The sequence below is a fragment of the Cucurbita pepo genome, chromosome 20, assembly GCF_057944985.1.
Source record: "Cucurbita pepo subsp. pepo isolate OVF chromosome 20, ASM5794498v1, whole genome shotgun sequence".
NCBI lineage: Eukaryota > Viridiplantae > Streptophyta > Magnoliopsida > Cucurbitales > Cucurbitaceae > Cucurbita > Cucurbita pepo.
The window spans coordinates 1,734,625-1,754,143 of NC_141817.1; the positions used below are offsets into that span (position 1 = coordinate 1,734,625).

General features: G+C 35.9%; 2 protein-coding genes across 6 annotated transcripts; both read left to right on the forward strand.

Annotated features, from left to right (window-relative positions):
• Window positions 1-11,697, forward strand: LOC111782918 (uncharacterized). 5 transcript variants are annotated; one of them, XM_087120552.1, is made up of 23 exons: window positions 1-119; window positions 227-384; window positions 1,164-1,285; window positions 1,391-1,482; window positions 1,702-1,945; window positions 2,070-2,133; window positions 4,351-4,496; window positions 5,656-5,726; window positions 5,844-6,017; window positions 6,477-6,554; window positions 7,084-7,185; window positions 7,263-7,352; window positions 7,456-7,534; window positions 7,616-7,709; window positions 7,803-7,872; window positions 7,993-8,172; window positions 9,351-9,473; window positions 9,577-9,660; window positions 9,761-9,945; window positions 10,089-10,227; window positions 10,475-10,534; window positions 10,898-11,002; window positions 11,090-11,697. In XM_087120552.1, exons 2-23 carry the CDS (start codon window positions 230-232, stop codon window positions 11,201-11,203), a joined length of 2,571 nt encoding a protein of 856 aa, XP_086976678.1. In that variant the 5' UTR covers window positions 1-119; window positions 227-229; the 3' UTR covers window positions 11,204-11,697. The 5 variants fall into 5 exon arrangements, with proteins under 5 accessions (XP_086976678.1, XP_086976675.1, XP_086976676.1 ...); XM_087120549.1 differs by lacking the exon at window positions 1-119 and having other exon boundaries at window positions 214-384; XM_087120550.1 differs by lacking the exon at window positions 1-119 and having other exon boundaries at window positions 214-384; window positions 7,459-7,534.
• Window positions 11,698-12,872: 1,175 nt separating this feature from the next.
• LOC111782920 (oligomeric golgi complex subunit-like protein) lies at window positions 12,873-19,376 on the forward strand. The gene is made up of 12 exons (XM_023663770.2): window positions 12,873-13,565; window positions 14,503-14,709; window positions 15,190-15,526; window positions 15,920-16,081; window positions 16,214-16,313; window positions 16,395-16,610; window positions 16,705-16,810; window positions 17,000-17,200; window positions 17,310-17,414; window positions 18,058-18,183; window positions 18,266-18,400; window positions 19,001-19,376. The coding sequence occupies exons 1-12, from the start codon at window positions 13,110-13,112 to the stop codon at window positions 19,112-19,114; spliced, it is 2,265 nt and encodes a 754-aa protein (XP_023519538.2). The 5' UTR covers window positions 12,873-13,109; the 3' UTR covers window positions 19,115-19,376.
• The last annotated feature ends 143 nt before the right edge of the window (window positions 19,377-19,519 follow it).

Sequence of the window (19,519 nt, forward strand, 5' to 3'; positions counted from 1 at the left end):
AATTGATGCTCTTGAAGGCAACTCAAATCCAGAAGTACGAAATGACAAAGCTGTAGACTCAAGCACCACTAGCAGGAATCTTCATCCCGGCTCCAATCCAGATGCTCTCATAGAGGCAGGCAATGTAAAACTCTCTGGGGTGAATGATTTGATAGGGCCTTTGTTCAGGATGTTAGCTCAGTCAACTAGTTGTAAACTGAAATTGAGCAAAAGTATCTGTAAACAGGTAATGGAAGAAAGAAACCAGTGGATTGGGGAGTTGCAGCCAGCATCAACCTCAGGAATGTCTTTGCGGTGTGCAGCATTTAAAGAAGATGTTCATGCAGGAATTGTTGATGGAAGAGACTTAGAAGTTTCATTTGAGAACTTTCCATACTATTTGAGGTACACATCCCACCATTACATGTTTTGTTCTTCATACATTGTTCTAATTGTTGTGTGATTAAGTTACCATTTCTATGTCAACTCTCAACATTTTTTCTATTACAAAATGTGACTAGAATGTGCATTACATGTTTGGAGTTATCCATGTTTTTTCCCTTTCGAGACTCCATAGACATGCATGAGTGTCTTTGTTGGTGTGTGTATACATTGTTCTGATCAAAATAGCGGGATGTGCTTCATTCTTGAGGTCCTACGTCAAAATGGAGTGTCTTGTAAATTCAAGGGGGTCAGACTAGGTGATTTGCAACCTGTGTGAATTATGTTTATTGGTTGTTCTTAGGATAATTGAGAGGGACATACACCATACTAGGCACTAGGCCTAACATTTTTGGGTTGAAAACTCCTCAAACCACCTACTTTGCAATGTTATCTTACAACTCTCACAAATTTGCGGAGTGTATTTAGGCTTGTGGATCAGACAATATAATGAAAGTTGGATCATGGTTTTCCAAGGTTCTGTTGATCTGAAAAATTAGTAATACGAGAGGCACCAAATTGAGCTTGTAAGGGAGAATGGAGGTCATTAATAGTAAAAAAAAAATATGCAATGCATTATTGAACTTTTATTTGCAACTAAAACCACTAGAAACGTTTTCAATATTGAACTAAACTAAATTACTAATTAACATTGACTAAACTAAACTAATCCCAGTTAGACTTTCTAACATTTACATATGCACTATATATGGAATTTTGATGACTTCGTTTGCTTCTTGCAGTGAGAATACGAAGAACGTGCTTATTGCTGCTTCTTACATACACTTGAAGCATAAAGAACATTCAAAGTATGCCTCAGAATTAAATACAGTGAATCCACGAATTCTACTTTCTGGTCCTGCTGGTTAGTCTCTCTTTTTTTTTCCCTCTCGGTAGTAAAGGTTAGAGAATCCATTGTCATATTTCTAGTAATACTTGACTTCCACTTATTTGGACAATGTTGTTGCAGGTTCAGAGATATATCAAGAGATGCTAGCGAAGGCACTTGCCAACTACTACGGAGCAAAGCTACTCATATTTGACAGCCATTCATTTTTGGGTGTAAGATTGTGATCACTTTTTTTTTCTTTATTTGACATCCTGGTCAAGCTTTCTCTAATGTTCATTTCACTATTTGATGGCTTTCTTGAACTTAGTATTCTACATTATGCCTGTAATTTTGTTCCAGAAAGCAAATATCATTCTTCATTCATTCTTTACTTTTTCCTTTGAAATTTCACTTTGTTAGAGGTGATGAGGACTTTCTCCAATGTGTTGCAGGGTTTATCATCAAAGGAAGCGGAGCTGCTGAAGGATGGAGTTAATGCAGCAAAGTCTTGTAGTTGTTCAAAACAGAGTACCGTATCTACTGAGACCACCAAGAACACAGATCAAGTGACTGGTGAAGAAGATACTCCAAGCTCTTCAAATGCTACTTTAACCGCTCCTGATTCCCAACCTAAGATGGAGATGGACTCAATACCATCATCCTCTGGGACAGCAAAGAATAACTTTTTAAAAATTGGTATAGGATTGGTTTCTTTTCTTTTTCTTTTTTGCATCTATGTCTTCTTATTCCTTTGTTTTTAGCATGTTGTAGAATTCCTTCATTTAGTCACCAGAATTTTACCCCAATACAAAAATTTCAGGTGATAGAGTAAAATTTATAGGTTCAGCTTCTGGTGGGATATATCCAGCAACATCTCCCGCAAGGTACAGTACTTATGTACTCTGTTTTTGTTTTGGTTTGTTCTGTTTTTCTTGTGACTAATACTTATGTACTCCATGGTTTTACTTCTTCTTTGTTAGCAAATACTTTTTATTGCTGTTTTCCCTTTTTTTTTTTTTTTTAAATATTAACCAACTTAGCTGTGTATGTATATGCAAAATATTTTTAGCTGTTTGCAATACGTAATATACCTACTGATATGCTAACAGCCTGACTCTTTACTTCCCTAATTAATCCGTTGAGCTTTTATATGCACAATCATTTTAGATCACTGGTTTGACATTAGTTCTCAACCTTGTTTTGGAGATTCTATCAACAGCTTGATCGTTCTCAGGTTCCATTTGTGTTTGAGGTTTTTTTTTGTCTCGTCAGGTCTGCTGTTGTTTGGTTCCCTTTTTGGGCTTCATTTTTTTAAGCCCTTTTGTATTCTTTCTTCACCCCCCCCCCCCCCCCCCCCCCCCCCCCCCCTTCAATAAGAGCTAAGTTTCTTGATTGGAAAATAAGCTCTGTCTTCAGCTTGATCCCACATTTTAGAGTACAAATTTTATGGTGGGTAATAATCTATCTTACAAGAAGGTCACAGTTGTAAGAGAAGTTGATTTCCTCTATAAAGGATGCAGTGCCATTGTTTCACATTTGTGTGAGTAAAAATTTATGGCTCTTCTAGTTGAATGGTTATGGTGCTCCATCTAAAGTATGAAGTTTTGTGGCACAATCTTATAATGAGTAAATACAACATCATCTGAATGCAATCTCGTTGATCCCCGTTGTTTTTCCATGGTTTTGAAATTATCTATTGATGAAGTCATTTTGTGTTTTGAATTCTCCTTCATACAACTTCAATCTTATGTGACTGTTGTTTGGGGAACTTCTGATGCGTGTGTCTTTTTTACCTCTCTTCTTCATGGATTTCATTTTTTCCGTGGCTTTAACACCTATGTTTAAACTCTTGATTCTTCAGGTGTTCTCATGTAGATCATTTTTGTCGTAGTTGAGTCCCTGCTTCGTCTTGTTTGTTTCCCCTCTTTTTAGATCGTCTTGAATTAAAACCACTAAGAGACTGACTTTATTGATCTTGTCCAGAGGTCTTTTTCTATGGTTTTGTGTCCTTAGTGGTGTTATGTGCAGAGCGGGGAGAAATCAGTTCGCTATTTTAATTTGGAGAAAATTTTTGGAGTGAATCTAGCTTATAATAGGAATCATTCTGCGATGTTTGATTAGTGCTTCTTGATCTGCCTTTTTGGGATATATCAAATGGTTCTCTTTGGCTATTTGATAACATTGGGATAAATAGAAGCAGTAGAACTTTTATCATTGGAGTTTTCAATGCAATTTTCTTTTGTTTTTATTGGCCTCCTTGTAGTGAGCTTCCTCGTTTGTCTTTCCTTTTTTTTTCTTTGTTCATCTTTATGAAAGTTCGGCTTCTTATTAAAAATAATTTAGAGGGAAGCTAAAATTCTTCAGTTCAGTTCAGTTCCCCACTATGTGGGCTTGGCTCAAAAGGAATAGAAGAATTTTCGGGGGGATAGATAGGAATTCCATTGACTGTTGGGAAATTATTACTTATTCTACTTCTCCTTGGTGTATGACTTGTAGAGCTTTTTATAGTTTATGTGCTTTCTTCCATTCGGACTAATTGGGCGGTTTTCTATAATCAGGTTTGGTTTGTTGGGCACGATACCATCTTTTATTCTTTTGTCTTTCATATTTAATGAAAGTTGTTTCATATAAAAAATGATATTTCTTATAGACTGGGGTTTACATGTTCTGTTGAAGCATATATTTGGAATAGATGCCACCCTACCATTGTAACGAGGGTATACAATGTCATTGTCTTTGATCCAGTGGCTATATCCTTTTCAGTAGTCTAGGCAAAATTATCTGTGAACACTGTACAAGCATGGACATTGAATTCCTTATTAAATATCAATTTAAACGTACATAATTTTAGTTTCATATGATCAAACCTTCTTAATTTTCAATGTTTTATATGAGGCTTTTTTTTTTTTATATATTTTTTTTTTATTTTTAACTTTTGCTTATATGCATGTATGCTTATTTTTTCCTCTGTAAGTACAAGACACATAACAGAAATCCTATTTCTACTTGCTTTTGAGTTGTACTTTTCTCTTCTTATCTTTGACATGTGAGAGGTCATTTACTCGTATTTCCAATATAAAGAATTTTTTCTTACTTTGCAGGGGCCCACCCAATGGAACTCGCGGAAAGGTTGTATTAACTTTTGACAACTCTTCATCAAAAATTGGTGTTAAGTTTGATAAACTTATACCTGATGGAGTTGATCTTGGGGGATATTGTGAAGGAGGCTATGGATATTTCTGTTATGGTATTATTTTTTTATTATGCAAATTCAATAAATTTGGTTGCATAAAAATCATGTATTGTTTATGTAATTTCCCAAATGTGCCTGTTGAAATGATTTAGTAAAACTTTACAATGTGTTTAATCAATGATGCTAACCCTTGCCAACTGTTACCGGTCATGCATTATATTTCAAGCTCTGTCCTTTGTTAATATTGTGCGGGGGAAATGTTGTGAAGTTTGGTGTGGGGGGCCCTGGCTTTCAAAATAATATTCTTCAGTTTTCAAAATTCAATTTTCCCCCCTCCCTTTTCCCTTTGATGAAACAACAACTTCCATTGAGAATGAATAAAAGAATACGAGGACATAAAAAATGCCAAGCTCTCAAAAGGAAGCCTCCTAAAGAAAAGGGCTCCAATTCGGCAAAGTAGTATCTATAGAACAGTGACTAAAGATCTTCAAAATCGAAGCCCAATGAGATATATGAAATCTAACGAAGGACCAAACATCATAATTTTTCCTTTTATATTCTTTGTCCCTGACATATAATTTCTTGATCCCCTTTCGTTGAACTTTGTTTCCATAAACTATTTTTTATACAAAATCAATTAGTCAGCTCCTCTCTCTGCTATACATTGAGTCAATCTTATTCCTTAGATCGAGGATTATTGTGCATTGTCTCTCAATCTTTCTAGTGTTTTTACTTGTAAGTCTCTGTCTTATCAACTGGTTTTTTTTCCAGAGCACCTTTTAGTTTGTCCTTGGCCTTAATTAATGTATTATGTATAAGTGTGCCTTAAAATAATTTAAGCACGTGCGATGTCTTTTCTCTCAGTCTATTCTTTTGTATATTTGGCTGGAAAGAAATTAGAGGTCCTTCTTTGACATGCAGATAGTTTTTTTGGTAATGTGCATGTTGCATTGGCTTGGTTCTTGTTTTATGTCATATTTTTGCGCTTTACTTGTCTTAATGAAAGCTGATTTGTTTACAAAACAGCTATGCGAACTCTCATTACTAGTTAGGAGTAAGTTGTTTTGTTCGAATATCTATAGTACAAGTTTTATCTATTAAGTTGTTTTGTTTAAACAATGTTTATGAAACCTACTTCAAACAAGGTACTAAGTTACAGATTTTCCTTGTCTGTGAGAGTGACAAATATACATATTTTTTTTTCTCTCCTTAGCAACCGATCTACGTTTGGAGAACTCTGGCGTGGAAGAATTGGATAAGATTCTTATTGATATTTTATTTGAGGTAGAATTTATCGTGTTTAGGCTTGTAGTTTTTATTATCTTATTTAGAATAGTAAATTTCTGTTGTTTAAAATTCTTGTTTTATCATCTTATTAGCCTTTCTAACTTGTCTAATCAGGCAGTATTTAGTGAAAGCAGAAATTCTCCTTTCATTTTGTTCATGAAAGATGCTGAGAAGTCTCTTGTTGGAAATTTAGATTCCTATTCTACTTTTAAAAGTAGACTGGAAAAGCTTCCCGACAATGTTATAGTAATTGGCTCTCATACTCATACTGACAACCGCAAGGAGAAGGTGATTCCTATTAATGTCACTTTCCCTAAGAGTTTGAGCTTAGATTAATCTTTAATTTTATTTATTCAATTTGTTTGTTGAGACGTTTATTAACTTTCCCATGATAATTTTTCCATTTTAAATTTTTTATCCAAAAAGATGTCATTCATAATATAGAACTCTAATACCGGGCAATACACTTGAGAATGTGAATATGTGAAGATCTTCAGAACAGAATTTGAGCTGCTTGAAATAACCCTTCTTTTGAATCCTGTCTTCTGCTTAGAAACATTAAAATAGACAAAAGGGAGAGATTTTGGGCCATTTCCTATATTTGATAAAATTTGAAATTTGTCAATTTAAACCTGGTTTAATTATTTAGTTGCAGTTTTAATCCACACTTCCATGAATATTATCATGTCCTTGCTGTGTCCCAGTGGCCTGCTTTTCACGAAATTTGGTTTCTTCTTTTCATTGCAGTCGCATCCCGGTGGCTTGCTTTTCACGAAATTTGGCAGCAATCAAACTGCTCTTCTTGACTTGGCATTTCCGGTAATGGTCAGTTATTGCTTACTTAGTAACATATAACAGTTCTTGTCTCTGTTTTCTACTTTTCACAATTTTGATGCATGTTGTTGAATGTTTCAAGGGTGTTGATTACTTGTGCATTGATGTTGAAGAGATGGTTTCTAGAAATGTTTCTAATAATTATAAGATCTCACATCATCTTCGTTCTCTTGTTTTACTTCACGGACTTTTATTAGAATGGGAATTTTTTCTGTTATTTCTTGCGTTGACTTTGAAATGGATGACTTTCAATAGTGTCCTATGTGTTGATAAGAAGTATGATACAAAATTTACTCAATGTACCATCCCATGTTGGTACGATGAATTGTCCATTTTGAGTAATAATAAGCTTTAGTGTTAATAGTATTCTTGTTAAAAAAATTTCAGGATAATAAAAATCTTGACGACTTGTAATTGTCACTATTTTGTTTGTGTTAAAAAGAAAATTGCTGTGCTATGATTAGGCTGGAATGTTGGTTTTGCACATGCATGATGTTGTATTTTCCTGTGGTTTTCACAGGATAGTTTTGGAAGACTGCATGATAGAGGGAAGGAAGTTCCAAAAGCAACAAAACTTCTTACTAAACTATTTCCCAACAAAGTTACAATCCACATGCCGCAGGTTTACAAGAAAGGATGCTACGGTTTTTCATATCCTTTTTTGGAGATAAATTTTAAACTGTCCTTTTCTAATGGCAGGATGAGGGCCTTCTTGTATCATGGAAGCACCAGTTAGAACGAGATGCCGAAACTCTTAAAATGAAGGGAAATCTTAATCAATTGCGCGTTGTAAGCATTTTCCTTTACTAATTAAATTTTGGATGAGCACATTTATTGGCCTTGTTGATTTAGTGCTTTTAGATTTTAATCTCATGGTCAACATTTTCAAAAGCAGGTTTTGAGTAGGAGTGGAATGGACTGTGAAGGTCTAGAGACATTATGCATCAAGGATCAAACACTTACGAATGAGAGTGAGTTATAACTCAACTTTATGAAATCCCATCAAATGCTATTATCATAATTTCTGAGTGCTACTTTCTCATCTATTACAGGTGCAGAGAAGGTAGTTGGATGGGCCTTAAGCCATCATTTAATGCAGAATCTAGAAGCCGATCCTGATTCTAGAATTCTTTTGTCTTGTGAGAGGTCGCCTTCTTCCTATTTCCCCTTTGGATGTACTTCTTTCTGCCATATCTGTTCAACTAATTGCAAATGTAATTTTGTTTTGCATTTTTTCAGCATTCAATATGGGATCAGCATCTTACAGGCTATCCTGAATGAATCTAAATGCATGAAGAAGTCACTCAAGGTTTCTATTACAAATTCTTGCTGTTGGCTCTTTTATTAAACAAATTTTATTTTTCCCAGTTTTGACAACAACTATTGGTTAACTATGTTAATAATTTCCGTACTCTTTTTGTAAACTTAGGATGTTGTTACAGAGAATGAATTTGAGAAAAGGCTTCTAGCAGACGTTATCCCACCCAGTGATATAGGAGTAACATTTGATGATATTGGAGCTCTTGAAAATGTGAAGGATACTCTAAAGGAGTTGGTGATGCTTCCTTTACAAAGGCCCGAACTTTTCTGCAAGGGACAATTGACAAAGGTATAAGTAATAATAAATATATCCTGCTAATGTCTTGTTAGTATGGAGTAATTAATGGATATCCACCCATGTATCCTCTGCATTCATGTTCTTTTTTCCTTTACCATATCCATTGTAATTTTGTTTTTCTTATTTTATTTTTAAGTTGATACTCATTGCATTTTTATCTTCATTTTTAATACAGTTTCTAAAATTTTAACTGACAGTTGACAGTTTAGTTTGTAAGTGTCGTTTTACTAATTAGTTTTAAAAGCTAATTTTATGTATAGCTGATAGGCAGGCAATAGAAATGATCTCTGAGGTGAGCTTTGTGGTAAAAAGGGGAGAGAATACCAAGCCTCTCGGAGGTTTGGCAATTGCCATTCTCTTTGTAATACAACTCTAGTTAGTGTTTTGGTTCCTATACCTCTAAGAGAGAAATGGAGGGAGGCCCACTGTCAGCTATCGAGTTGCTACCTTTTTTCATCACTATCTCCCATGTATTTTTCCTGATTATATTCTGAAAGCTCTTAGGATCTTTCCCATACATTTTCCTAATACCTAGCTGATAGTCTAGTGAGAGAGTCTTAATTAGGAACATCAGAAAAAGACGAGTCATGAGCACTTTGAACCAAGAGTGCGTCTTGGGGACTACAAAATGTATGTTGTCCCGAATATCTAAACAAAACAGTCAAAATTTTCTGTCCTACCCAGCATTAAACCAAAGATCCTTGATCTGCTCTTTGAAGTTGAAACTTCCAAGGAAGGGTTAAGAATTAGTCTTGCCCTGAACATGAGAAAGCTAATTGTACTTAAAAACAAATTTGGGCAAGGGAGCAGTATGTAAACATATGATTGACATCTTCAGCAGCAGATCATTTACAGAGAGTGAATCAATTGGACTGAAGAGCTCGATAAGGATCTGTTTTTTGCTTGTACATTATTGTAGTAACTAATGCCACCCGGGAAAGCTCCCAAGGAAGAGCAGAAAGGAAAAAATGGATATCAGTTAAGAGGAAAATTTTCTTGAGTGCCAAGTTACTACAATGTTTATGTTTTTTTTTAGTTGGCTTAATATCTGCTTGTTATTTTGCACTTCAGAAATTAAATCTTTTTTCAACGCCTTCCATGTTGCTCGGTTATGTACTGAACAACCTTGTTTGGTGAAAGAATCTCACTAGCTATTATTGTATGTGAAGCCATGCAAAGGCATTCTGTTATTTGGTCCACCTGGAACAGGTAAGACGATGCTCGCAAAAGCTGTGGCTACTGAAGCTGGTGCAAATTTTATCAACATTTCCATGTCAAGCATTACATCAAAGGTTAATGGAAAAATAATTATTATAGACCTTGACATTTTCGTGTACAGTTGTGGTTTACTACTACGGGCTCTTTGTTTTACAAATTCTTTCCGTCTTTCTGCAGTGGTTTGGTGAGGGTGAGAAGTATGTAAAAGCTGTTTTCTCTCTAGCCAGTAAAATTGCCCCAAGTGTTGTATTTGTTGATGAAGTAAGCCTCTCATCTCCTGCCCATCAATCATTCCTAATAGTATGGCTATCTATTCACCAAGCATTTTTTTTTTTCTTTTCTAATTGATGATATTCGTTAGGTTGACAGCATGCTGGGTCGAAGAGAAAATCCAGGAGAACATGAAGCCATGCGAAAGATGAAAAATGAATTTATGGTGAACTGGGATGGTTTGCGAACAAAGGACACAGAAAGGGTGCTGGTTCTTGCAGCCACAAACAGACCTTTTGATCTTGATGAAGCTGTTATTCGAAGGCTTCCTCGTAGGTAAACAGTTGCATAAAATGTACTAATTCAGAGCATGCTGTCTGTTCATTTCATGGGAGAAACACATGGTCTTCTTATAATCTTTTAATTTAATCATTCTTACTGTTCATTTGTCAAAGATCCTCAGTTTATTTAATCTGCAGGTTGATGGTGAATTTGCCAGATGCTCCGAACAGAGCAAAGATACTCAAAGTTATTTTGGCAAAAGAAGATTTGTCTCCAGACTTCGATTTTGATTCGGTTGCTAGTATGACAGATGGATACTCTGGGAGTGACCTTAAGGTGTGTACGCTACAATTTCTGTCTTTTTGTTGATGTTTCACTTCCTGCAACAAACATATTCATTTATGTTTTACAACAGAATCTTATTTATATATTTATGTTTTACAACAAAATCTTATTTATTTATTTATTGATTTATGTTCTACAACAGAATCTCATTTATTTATTTATTTATGTTTTACAACAGAATCTTATTATTTTATTTATGTTTTACAACAGAATCTTATTTATTTATGTTCTATAACAGAATCTTTGCGTTGCTGCTGCACACCGTCCAATTAAAGAGATATTGGAAAAGGAGAAAAAGGCAAGTTCTTTTATTATGAGTGAGCTAGTTGTTGCCACATGCTTGATTCCTTCTACATAGATATGCTAGATAACAGCGATGATTTAGTTTACTATTGTCAAAGTCTGTCTTTGTCCTGCTGCACGTACTGTTTTTGATGATTCAAAACTGTAACTTTAAAGAAAAATGGGAAAAGGAAAAATTGCCAAGCTCTTCGTTATGGAGTAAGCTTGATTTCTAATACTCGATGAGTGATCTATTTTATTTTATTTTGAATTTATGTTGAAGTCTTTCTCGGGCTGCTGCATAACATTTTTATTCCGATGATGGTCGCCTCTTGAGCAAGCTCATCATATTGGTAACTTGCTGTGGTTGTGTTGACAGGAGCGTGATGCAGCTCTCGCAGATGGCAGGCCTGCTCCTGCCCTTAGTGGAAGTGAAGATATTCGGCCTCTAAATATGAACGACTTCAAATATGCTCATGAACGGGTAACAAGAGACCTCAAATTATAAATTCATCCTTTCATGTCTTTTATTCTTGCTCAGTCTCATATCTTGAGAAATTTACCAAAGCAGGTGTGTGCAAGCGTATCATCAGAGTCTGTAAACATGACCGAGCTGCTACAATGGAACGAGCTCTACGGTGAAGGGGGCTCTAGGAGAAAGAAGGCTCTTAGTTACTTCATGTAAGCTGGTATTTGTACAAATCCTCGAGTCTCTCATTAATTTCCATGCTTCTCCAGACGCCAGTGCTCACTCAAATGTAATTTATATCTCATGGGGTCCGTCTGGAAGCCAATTTCTCTAGTAGTATGAAAGTATAGGTTTTTGTAAATCTTCTTTTTCCCTTCTTTTTTGAAAGTTAGTTCAGAATGATTGGTATAGGAATGGAGCTGATCATAGTTTTGGTCATCCGCGACTCGTGTTTTGTGGCATCGGTAAAAAAATGTATCCCAAATTTGGATCTTGATTTACTTGAAGCAGAGGAGAGGAAAAGAATCATCACCATGTTCTTACATTTTCCCATTAATTCTTTGCTGGGTTGAACCAATAACCTTTGGTAGCATTCTGTAACCCTGCAGATGGAGATAAAAGATGTTTTTGAGCAAAACAAACAACTTCTCATTCATCTATGTCCCTATTGCCATTGCTAATTTATGTTCCCTTCAATAGGTAAGCTTTCATTTTAGTTTTCTTTGGTTAAACTTTAGATTCCATTCAACTCACATCTAGACTAGAATGATTAATAGTTCATACTGCTTTTTCTCCTTTCTTTTGAAACCAAGATGAACTTGTATTGAACGGAGGTATGGATATTTGTTCAAAATATTTGTATTAAGAGTTATATGAACCCTCTAAAAGTGAGTTTTTTTTTTTTTTTTGTTTGTTTGTTCGTTCTTCTTTAAGGTCCAAAATTGAGTTTTGATTATATTGATGCAAACCCTTTGTCTACTCTTTTGATTTCATTTTATAGTTTTTAAAACTTCTTTCTCTTTTTTTCTTCCTAATTTTAAATGAATAGGAAGTACTTTTTGTCTTTTTAAAAATTCAAGTTTTGTAAAGATGAATAAGCGGGCTTATAGAAGAAAGACGCTCTATCTATTCCGAAATAAGCTATATTCACAGAAAAAGTTGCATCTTTCATAAATTCATACCAATTTTTAGAATCGGTTTAACTTTTAAGTAACAAGTTTATAGACGGAGTTAACCATTTGTCTAATATATTCAACTTAATTGCTTCTTGATTGAATTGAGTGAACGGACTCCAACAAACAAAATAAATAGGGATAACACAAACATGGATGACATAGTATTATTTGATGAAGCATAACTAAAAAAAAATCCAATTTCCTCGTTAATTGAAACATATATTACAACGTATTAGAACATTTAAGTTTTAAGATCACTCACTATTATTCTTATTTCTTCATTCTAATTTCAATATATTTTGAATGAAAAAAATAATTTTAGAGATTATAGAATTAAAAAGGGGAGTAAAATGATATTAAATAAGAGGAAAAATAAAGAACATAAGATCGAGGAAAGAGTACGAAGGGGAAAGAGAGTATTAGTGACTTTTTTAAGTTATCATAATCAGATCAGATTATCAAAATTATATTGTAAATAATGTCACGTAAATTAATCATTGTTATCATTTTCATTTTAGTTATTAAAAAAAAAAAAAAAAAAAACTTCGAAGTTTAAGCAAATTGGACAAAATTATATTTTTTTAGAAGGATATGGGCAAGTCGTTGAAATGAAGCAGAATCAATTAAGACCAAAATCGAACCGAATTGAACCGAAATCGAACCGGTTTGGTTTGAATCGGTTTCCGTTTGGGCATATTGTAGCAAGACGAACTCATTTTCCTGCCTCTAAGAAAAATGATGATTCTGTAGTTGCAGTGACGGTAGTTGACGGTTTTAATTACAGTCTCCTGCACGAACAGATCTTCTATCCTGCTCAAAATTTGGTATATTGATCTGTAATCTCGATCTGGCGTCTCCATTTTCATTGTTCAGAGTTCTTTCGAGATTGTCCCGGACGTTCGCCACAGTTTGAAGCCACCGGAGAACTACTAGGAAAACCAAATTCCATGGCGGATCTGATTCCACCACCGCATAGATCGACCAACGACTTCTTTTCGGATCCACTTGATTCTCATCCTCTCTGGTTCAAGCCCGACCTATTTCTCTCCCCGAATTTTGATTCCGAATCCTACATATCGGAGCTTCGAACATTTGTCCCATTTGACACCCTCCGATCTCAGCTCCACTCACATCTCTCCGCTCTGAACCGTGAGCTCATTGACTTGATAAATCGTGATTATACCGATTTTGTCAACCTGAGCACAAAGCTTGTCGATGTGGAAGCGGCAGTCGTGCGAATGCGAGCTCCTTTGGTTGAACTCAGGGAGAAAATTGAGCAATTCAGGGCTTCGGTGGAGTTTTCTCTCTCAGCTTTGCAGAATGGATTGCGGCAGAGATCAGAGGCAGCTTCGGCCAGAGAGGTCTTAGAATTGTTGCTCGATACGTTTCACGTCGTGTCGAAGGTAGTATGTGTTTTCAAATTTCATTTGGATGAAACATGGCATCGATAAGTATTCGAATTCCAAAATGTCGAGAAATTTTTAGATAGTTGCATGGACTGGAATGTAGAGTGTTGGCTACCAATAAACTTCCTAGTTCTCACGAATGCCGAAAACAAGTCTGTTTATACTAGTAGCATTTCATCGTGACCTGTGTACGCACATATAGGTCGTGTATGAATTTTGCAGAAGGAAAATGTGCAAGTATTTGTGAGTTTTGATCTCTTATAGCCGTTTAACATCGTCATTGTCGTGGATCGTTTGTTTATTATGTCAATTAAGTTGTATTCGAATACACAATGGAAATATATAATTCGATATTTTTCTCGAAGATTCGATATGTATCAGAGCTTCTCAAGAAATTTCTTGTGCATTTCCATGTCATCATGTGTATGTCTCTTCTAAATTTCAGATTTTCGAGGATCGGCATCCTCTGGGAGAATAGAATGTGAAGAGAAATGTTTACGTTTTATAAGATTGTCTTGTTCCATTGTTGAAAAAAGAAAAATCAATTACTAAGAAATGTTTACGTTTTATAAGATTGTCTTGTTCCATTGTCTTGTTTCATATTAAACATTTCTTTTTTCCATTGTTGAAAAAAGAAATGTTTACGTTTTGACCCTAGAGAAAAAGCTGGATAAGGCAAGTCAAATTCATGGGAAATTCGTCGAGTCTTTGATTGATTTGTTTATATAATATATTCGTGTAAGGTAGGAAGATTGTGCCTTAAATTCAATTCATTGCTATACTCATCTCAACTATCTCAATGACTTTTATTTGTCTGTGCCTTTATAAAGCTTTGATTCAATGTTACTTGGTCTTGTTCCCTAGATCTTTTGTGCAAGTAGCTTCATACTTATTTTTTAGTTGTCATTACTCAGTTGGTTCTTGATGGATGCAGGTTGAAAAGCTGATCAAGGAGCTTCCAAGTGCACCTGCTGATGGCTCAAATGGAAATATGAATTTAACAGATAAAAGTGTATCAAGTAATGGTACTTCTTTGCCTCACATGGAGAACGGAACAAATCTTAGAGAAACACAAAGCATGCTCTTGGAAAGAATTTCTAGTGAAATGAACCGACTGAAATTTTACATCGCTCATGCACAGGTCTCGTCCTACACTCTTCATTAAACTCTCATGCCATCATAGTGTATGTTCTTGGAAAGATTTTGTGATGAATTCTCTTGAAATTACATGAAGCATTAAGGTATTTGGTGTTCTTGCACAAAATGAACCAATTATGTTTGTATTCTTGCACAAGTGAAATTTACAGAACAAAGATGATTTTCTCATGGGTTAAAAGATGAGATTATGGAACTTTCAGTTTTGTCCTCCACTCCGTTCTACTTTCTTTGATTTCAACTACTGGGGATATTTGTGACCTTGTAACTCTGTCTTGCCATTTACTTTCTTTATCTTAACATTTTGGCCATCTCAGTATTGTTCCTCATTCAATTACTAATTTAATGAACAATGTGAATGAAAGTAGAGGAGAATAAACTTGGATACCTTGTTAGTAGTCATGGCTTCATCTTAAAGATGCTTCTGTTTCCATACCTATTGTCTTTCTGTGTTATGCCAGTACAGAATCTTCCCTTCATTCAAAATATGGACAAGAGGATTCAGAGTGCCAGCCTGTTGCTGGACACGAGCTTGGGACATTGTTTTGTTGATGGACTTGAACATCGTGATGAAAATGCTATTTACAATTGCCTACGTGCCTATGCTGCCATTGATAACACCACGAGTGCAGAAGAAATTTTTCGCACTACTGTTGTAGCACCATCAGTTCACAAAGTTGTTCCACATGGTGTTTCTGGCATGGATGCTGGATCATCTGATGACGATTTGGAGAATGATTACAAGCAAATGAAGCAATATATTGATAAAGAATGCAAATTTTTGTTAGAAATATCTGCTACAGGTTATTTGCCTTTTCTTGCTGTTCTATTCCCATCAACGTACAGCAATCTTGTTATTTTATGTTGCTTGAAAAGAATCCAATTACCACTTTGGGATGTTTTATTCTTGTTCGTTACGCATGTTCTTCCAGTATATCATTTGTCAGTAAACCATGCAGTTACTTGCGTTGGTCTTTTGAAAATTAGCACTTTCCAAGATCAGCATTTTGACTTTGGTTGACTATTGAGGTCAAAGAAAACTGGGAACTGTTTCATGCTCTTGCACTTTTTACGTTCATTTTATCAACTCCTTTTGTGATGATGCCTCTTGCAGTAGATTTAATAGTCAACCTTTTAATGAACTAATATGCTATTGTTGCGATGGTGTACTTAAGCGATTAACTTTTATCCTTCAGAAAACTCAGGACTACATGTATTTGATTTCTTGGCTAATTCAATCCTGAAAGAGGTTCTCTCAGCTATCCAAAAGGCAAAACCAGGTGCATTTTCCCCAGGAAGACCTACTGAATTCTTAAAGAACTACAAATCGAGCCTTGATTTCTTGGCATACTTGGAAGGTAGATATCTAACTCTTTTTCTCTGTTATTTTTGCGGATTTAAAGTCTGAATGACAATTTCAAGCATATTATTGCATCTTTGATAAAAAGATATCTTCTGCATTACATTAACATTTCCAATTGGCATTGAAGGCTATTGTCCATCAAGATCTGCTGTTGCTAAATTTCGTGCTGCAGCTGTGTATAATGAGTTCATGAAGCAATGGAATACTGGGGTTTACTTTTCTCTTAGGTAATCAATTCAATTCTTATACTCTAATAGAAACATCATATTCAATGGGTTCAAGTTTCTAATAACTTCATTCATCATCAGGTTTCAGGAAATAGCTGGGGCTTTGGATTCGTCCCTTTCAGCACCCAGTCTAACCCCCGTTCAAACTTCATCTTCTGGCCAGGGAGATACTCAGGATCTAACGTTAAAGCAGAGTGTAGTGCTTTTAGACTGCCTGACAGCATGCTGGAGAGAGGACGTTCTCGTCCTTTCTTGTTCTGACAAGTTTCTTCGTCTATCTTTGCAGCTCCTTTCAAGGCGAGTGTATACTAATTTGGATAGTTCGGACATGTACATATCTATTATACTGATGAACGACTGACTGGCTTCAGCCCTTGTTTAATGTGAACAGATACTCTAATTGGTTGTCATCTGGTCTAGCTTCCCGTAAGACGGGTACAGGCTCCAATCCAGGTTCTGAATGGGCCGTAGCAGCTGCCCCAGATGATTTAATATATGTGAGTATAGTGCCGCGCCAACCCCCCCCCCCCCCCCCCCCCCCCCAAAAAAAAAAAAGAAAATTGATAATAAAAACAATATTAATAAAATAATAGTTGTAGTAGTAGAAGGAATGTAAAACATGGTCACGAGACTGGGGATTAAGAATAATCCCACGAGTAATACTGAAGAAATGTGTGGATGTGCAGATAATCCATGACCTTGGTCGTCTTGCAACGGTGGTAGCTGGTGAATTCCTGGAAACTGTACTTCAGCTCCTGTCATCATGCACTGCGGATGTTCTTGATTCGATAAAGCAGAGCATTTTGCACAGTGGAAAGTCATTGAATAATTTAATGCCCGAAGTTATTGGTGCCATAGTTACTTCACTGGTTGAGAGGTCTGTTGAGGTAAATGTTTGACGTGTATGCTCATTGTGCACGAGATTGGAAGTTTCTCTAGATTATTCTATATAACGGTTTTCTGGATCTTCTGACTGCCTTTCTGAACTTAATGTAGGACTTGAGACAGCTGAAGGGTATAACAGCAACATACAGGATGACCAATAAACCACTACCTGTAAGGCATTCGCCCTATGTATCAGGGCTGCTACGCCCCCTGAAGGTATTCAACAAACTCTTGTCGCATTCTTTGGTGTATCTTAGATGAATCTGGTTCTTTATGAACACTACTTTAGGAGGCGCAGCCAAATACCTAGGCATGCACCTCAGGGACACCATTACTTAGGCAACCTTTCAGTGCCTCGGCTGACCGTGGACCTGCAGTGGCAACTGGCAGCCTCTCTTTGGCTAGTGAGGCCCACACAATTTTTTAAAGTTTTTTGAACGCTCACTATTATATTTTTCTTTCTTTCTTCATTTTCTGATTCATCATACTTCCTCGAAGCCATGTGTAGCATTTTTTTTTTTTTTTTTTTTAAATCTTTTGTTTTGTTTTATAGCAACTTTACGCATAAGACCTTACAGTTTATATACATGGGCTTATTAGTGTTCTTTTCTTATGTCGTTATTAAGACTTCCTTTTAAGTTGTACACTGAGCTTTTTGTTTAACCTGGATTACTCACCTTTTGATACATGTTACATTAGATAAATATCTTGGTTTTTACCATCTATTGATGCTTGGATCGTGAGGGTTAGAAGTTTTATTTTCTTGTTCAAAATGCTTTATGCTTCATATCCGAGGAAACTAACTTGACATTATGGTTCTTTCTTTGTAAACTTGATGCTATAATATAAACTCCACCAGGCCTTATTGGACGGAGAGAAAGCGGCAACCTTCTTGACAGCAGAAGCAAGGAATACACTGTTGATCGGTGCTGTGACAGAGATTACGGCACGTTATTACGAACTGGCAGCTGATCTTGTTAGCTTGGTTAGTTTGGATATACCAAATTTTAGTTTCATCCTAGTTATTACTCTAAGAGACTCTTCTTCTCACTAATGTTCAATGCCAGGCTAGGAAAACAGATTCGTCACTCCAGAAAATCCGGCAGGAAGTACAGAGACGAGCTGGAGCAAGCTCAGATGTTTCGGACCATAACATCTCTGACACCGACAAGATTTGCATGCAACTCTTTCTTGATATTCAGGTATCACTGGTTCTCATTGTAATTGTTTGCCGCGTCAAAATGGTGTGCTTCAGTAGTTTCCAGAAATCTGCAGTAGCTATTATTTTATGTGATGATACAATGTCTGCAGTGGAACCATATAAAATATTCCGAGTTATAAAGACACGTTTGAAATGAATTTCAAACTGCTTTAAAAGAAATGTTTTTAATTGGAGAAAAAGTACTTTTAAGCACGTGAAATCCCACATCGGTTGGGAAGGAGAATGAAGCATTCTTTATAAGGGTGTGGAAACCTCTCCCTAGCAGCGTTTTAAAAACCTTGAGGGGGAAGCCCGAAAGGGAAAGCCCAAAAAGACCTCTCCGTAGCAGACGTGTTTTAAAAACCTTGAGAGAAAACTCAAAAGGAAAAATTCAAAGAGGACAATATCTGATAGCAGTGGGCTTGGGCCGTTACATATAAAGTCATTCATTCTAAACAGACCAGACCTAAAGTCTACTGCACCAAATGTTTAAATTCTTATTGCCCTTATGTTCTATATCTCCAAAACTTTCTCATTGAACCAATAAGCCACCTAAAATCCTGAGACGTTAATGAATTTTGTCTGTCAATTTTCATTGCAGGAGTATGGTCGCAACCTGTCAGCCCTTGGGGTTGAAGCGGCGAGCATTCTCACATACCGTTCATTTTGGCAGTGTGTTGCACCTCCAGATAGGCAAAACTCCATCAATTTCTGATGTTCAATCATCGTGGGATACGTCTAAGTTGGCTTTGTGGATGTATTTCTTTCTCTCACTCTTTATTGGTAAGTTTTCTCCTTATTGCTTAGAATACATTCTTTCCCCCCTCCCCTGTTGGCTGCAGGTGGTGTTCATAATGAGGATCAAAAATTTTGTAGAATCAACAACGAAGCTTCTTCGATGGGACCTTGTTTGGTATAACATTTATTCATAAATACTTATATTCTTGAGTATGTTTGAACACACTCTCTTAACTTCCCATCTTGTCTTTTTTTCTTTTAAAATAGAATAGTTTGTTCTAAATTTATAAGGGGTTGGGATTCTAATTTACCAGAGCTAGTTTAGGTTGATCACAATATGAATTTCAGAACTGCAAAAAATATATCTTTTTTTCGATTGTTA

What these genes read in the sequence shown, in the direction of transcription:
- LOC111782920 (XM_023663770.2), top strand. Translation starts at nt 13,110, where the DNA reads ATGGCGGATCTGATTCCACCACCGCATAGATCGACCAACGACTTCTTT. An exon ending in CCCCAGATGATTTAATATAT is followed by an intron (nt 16,811 to 16,999) that starts GTGAGTATAGTG and finishes GTGGATGTGCAG; the next exon opens with ATAATCCATGACCTTGGTCG. An exon ending in GGCTGCTACGCCCCCTGAAG is followed by an intron (nt 17,415 to 18,057) that starts GTATTCAACAAA and finishes AAACTCCACCAG; the next exon opens with GCCTTATTGGACGGAGAGAA.
- LOC111782918 (XM_087120552.1), top strand. Translation starts at nt 230, where the DNA reads ATGGAAGAAAGAAACCAGTGGATTGGGGAGTTGCAGCCAGCATCAACC. An exon ending in CTGACAACCGCAAGGAGAAG is followed by an intron (nt 6,018 to 6,476) that starts GTGATTCCTATT and finishes TTTTCATTGCAG; the next exon opens with TCGCATCCCGGTGGCTTGCT. An exon ending in ATCTTAATCAATTGCGCGTT is followed by an intron (nt 7,353 to 7,455) that starts GTAAGCATTTTC and finishes CATTTTCAAAAG; the next exon opens with CAGGTTTTGAGTAGGAGTGG.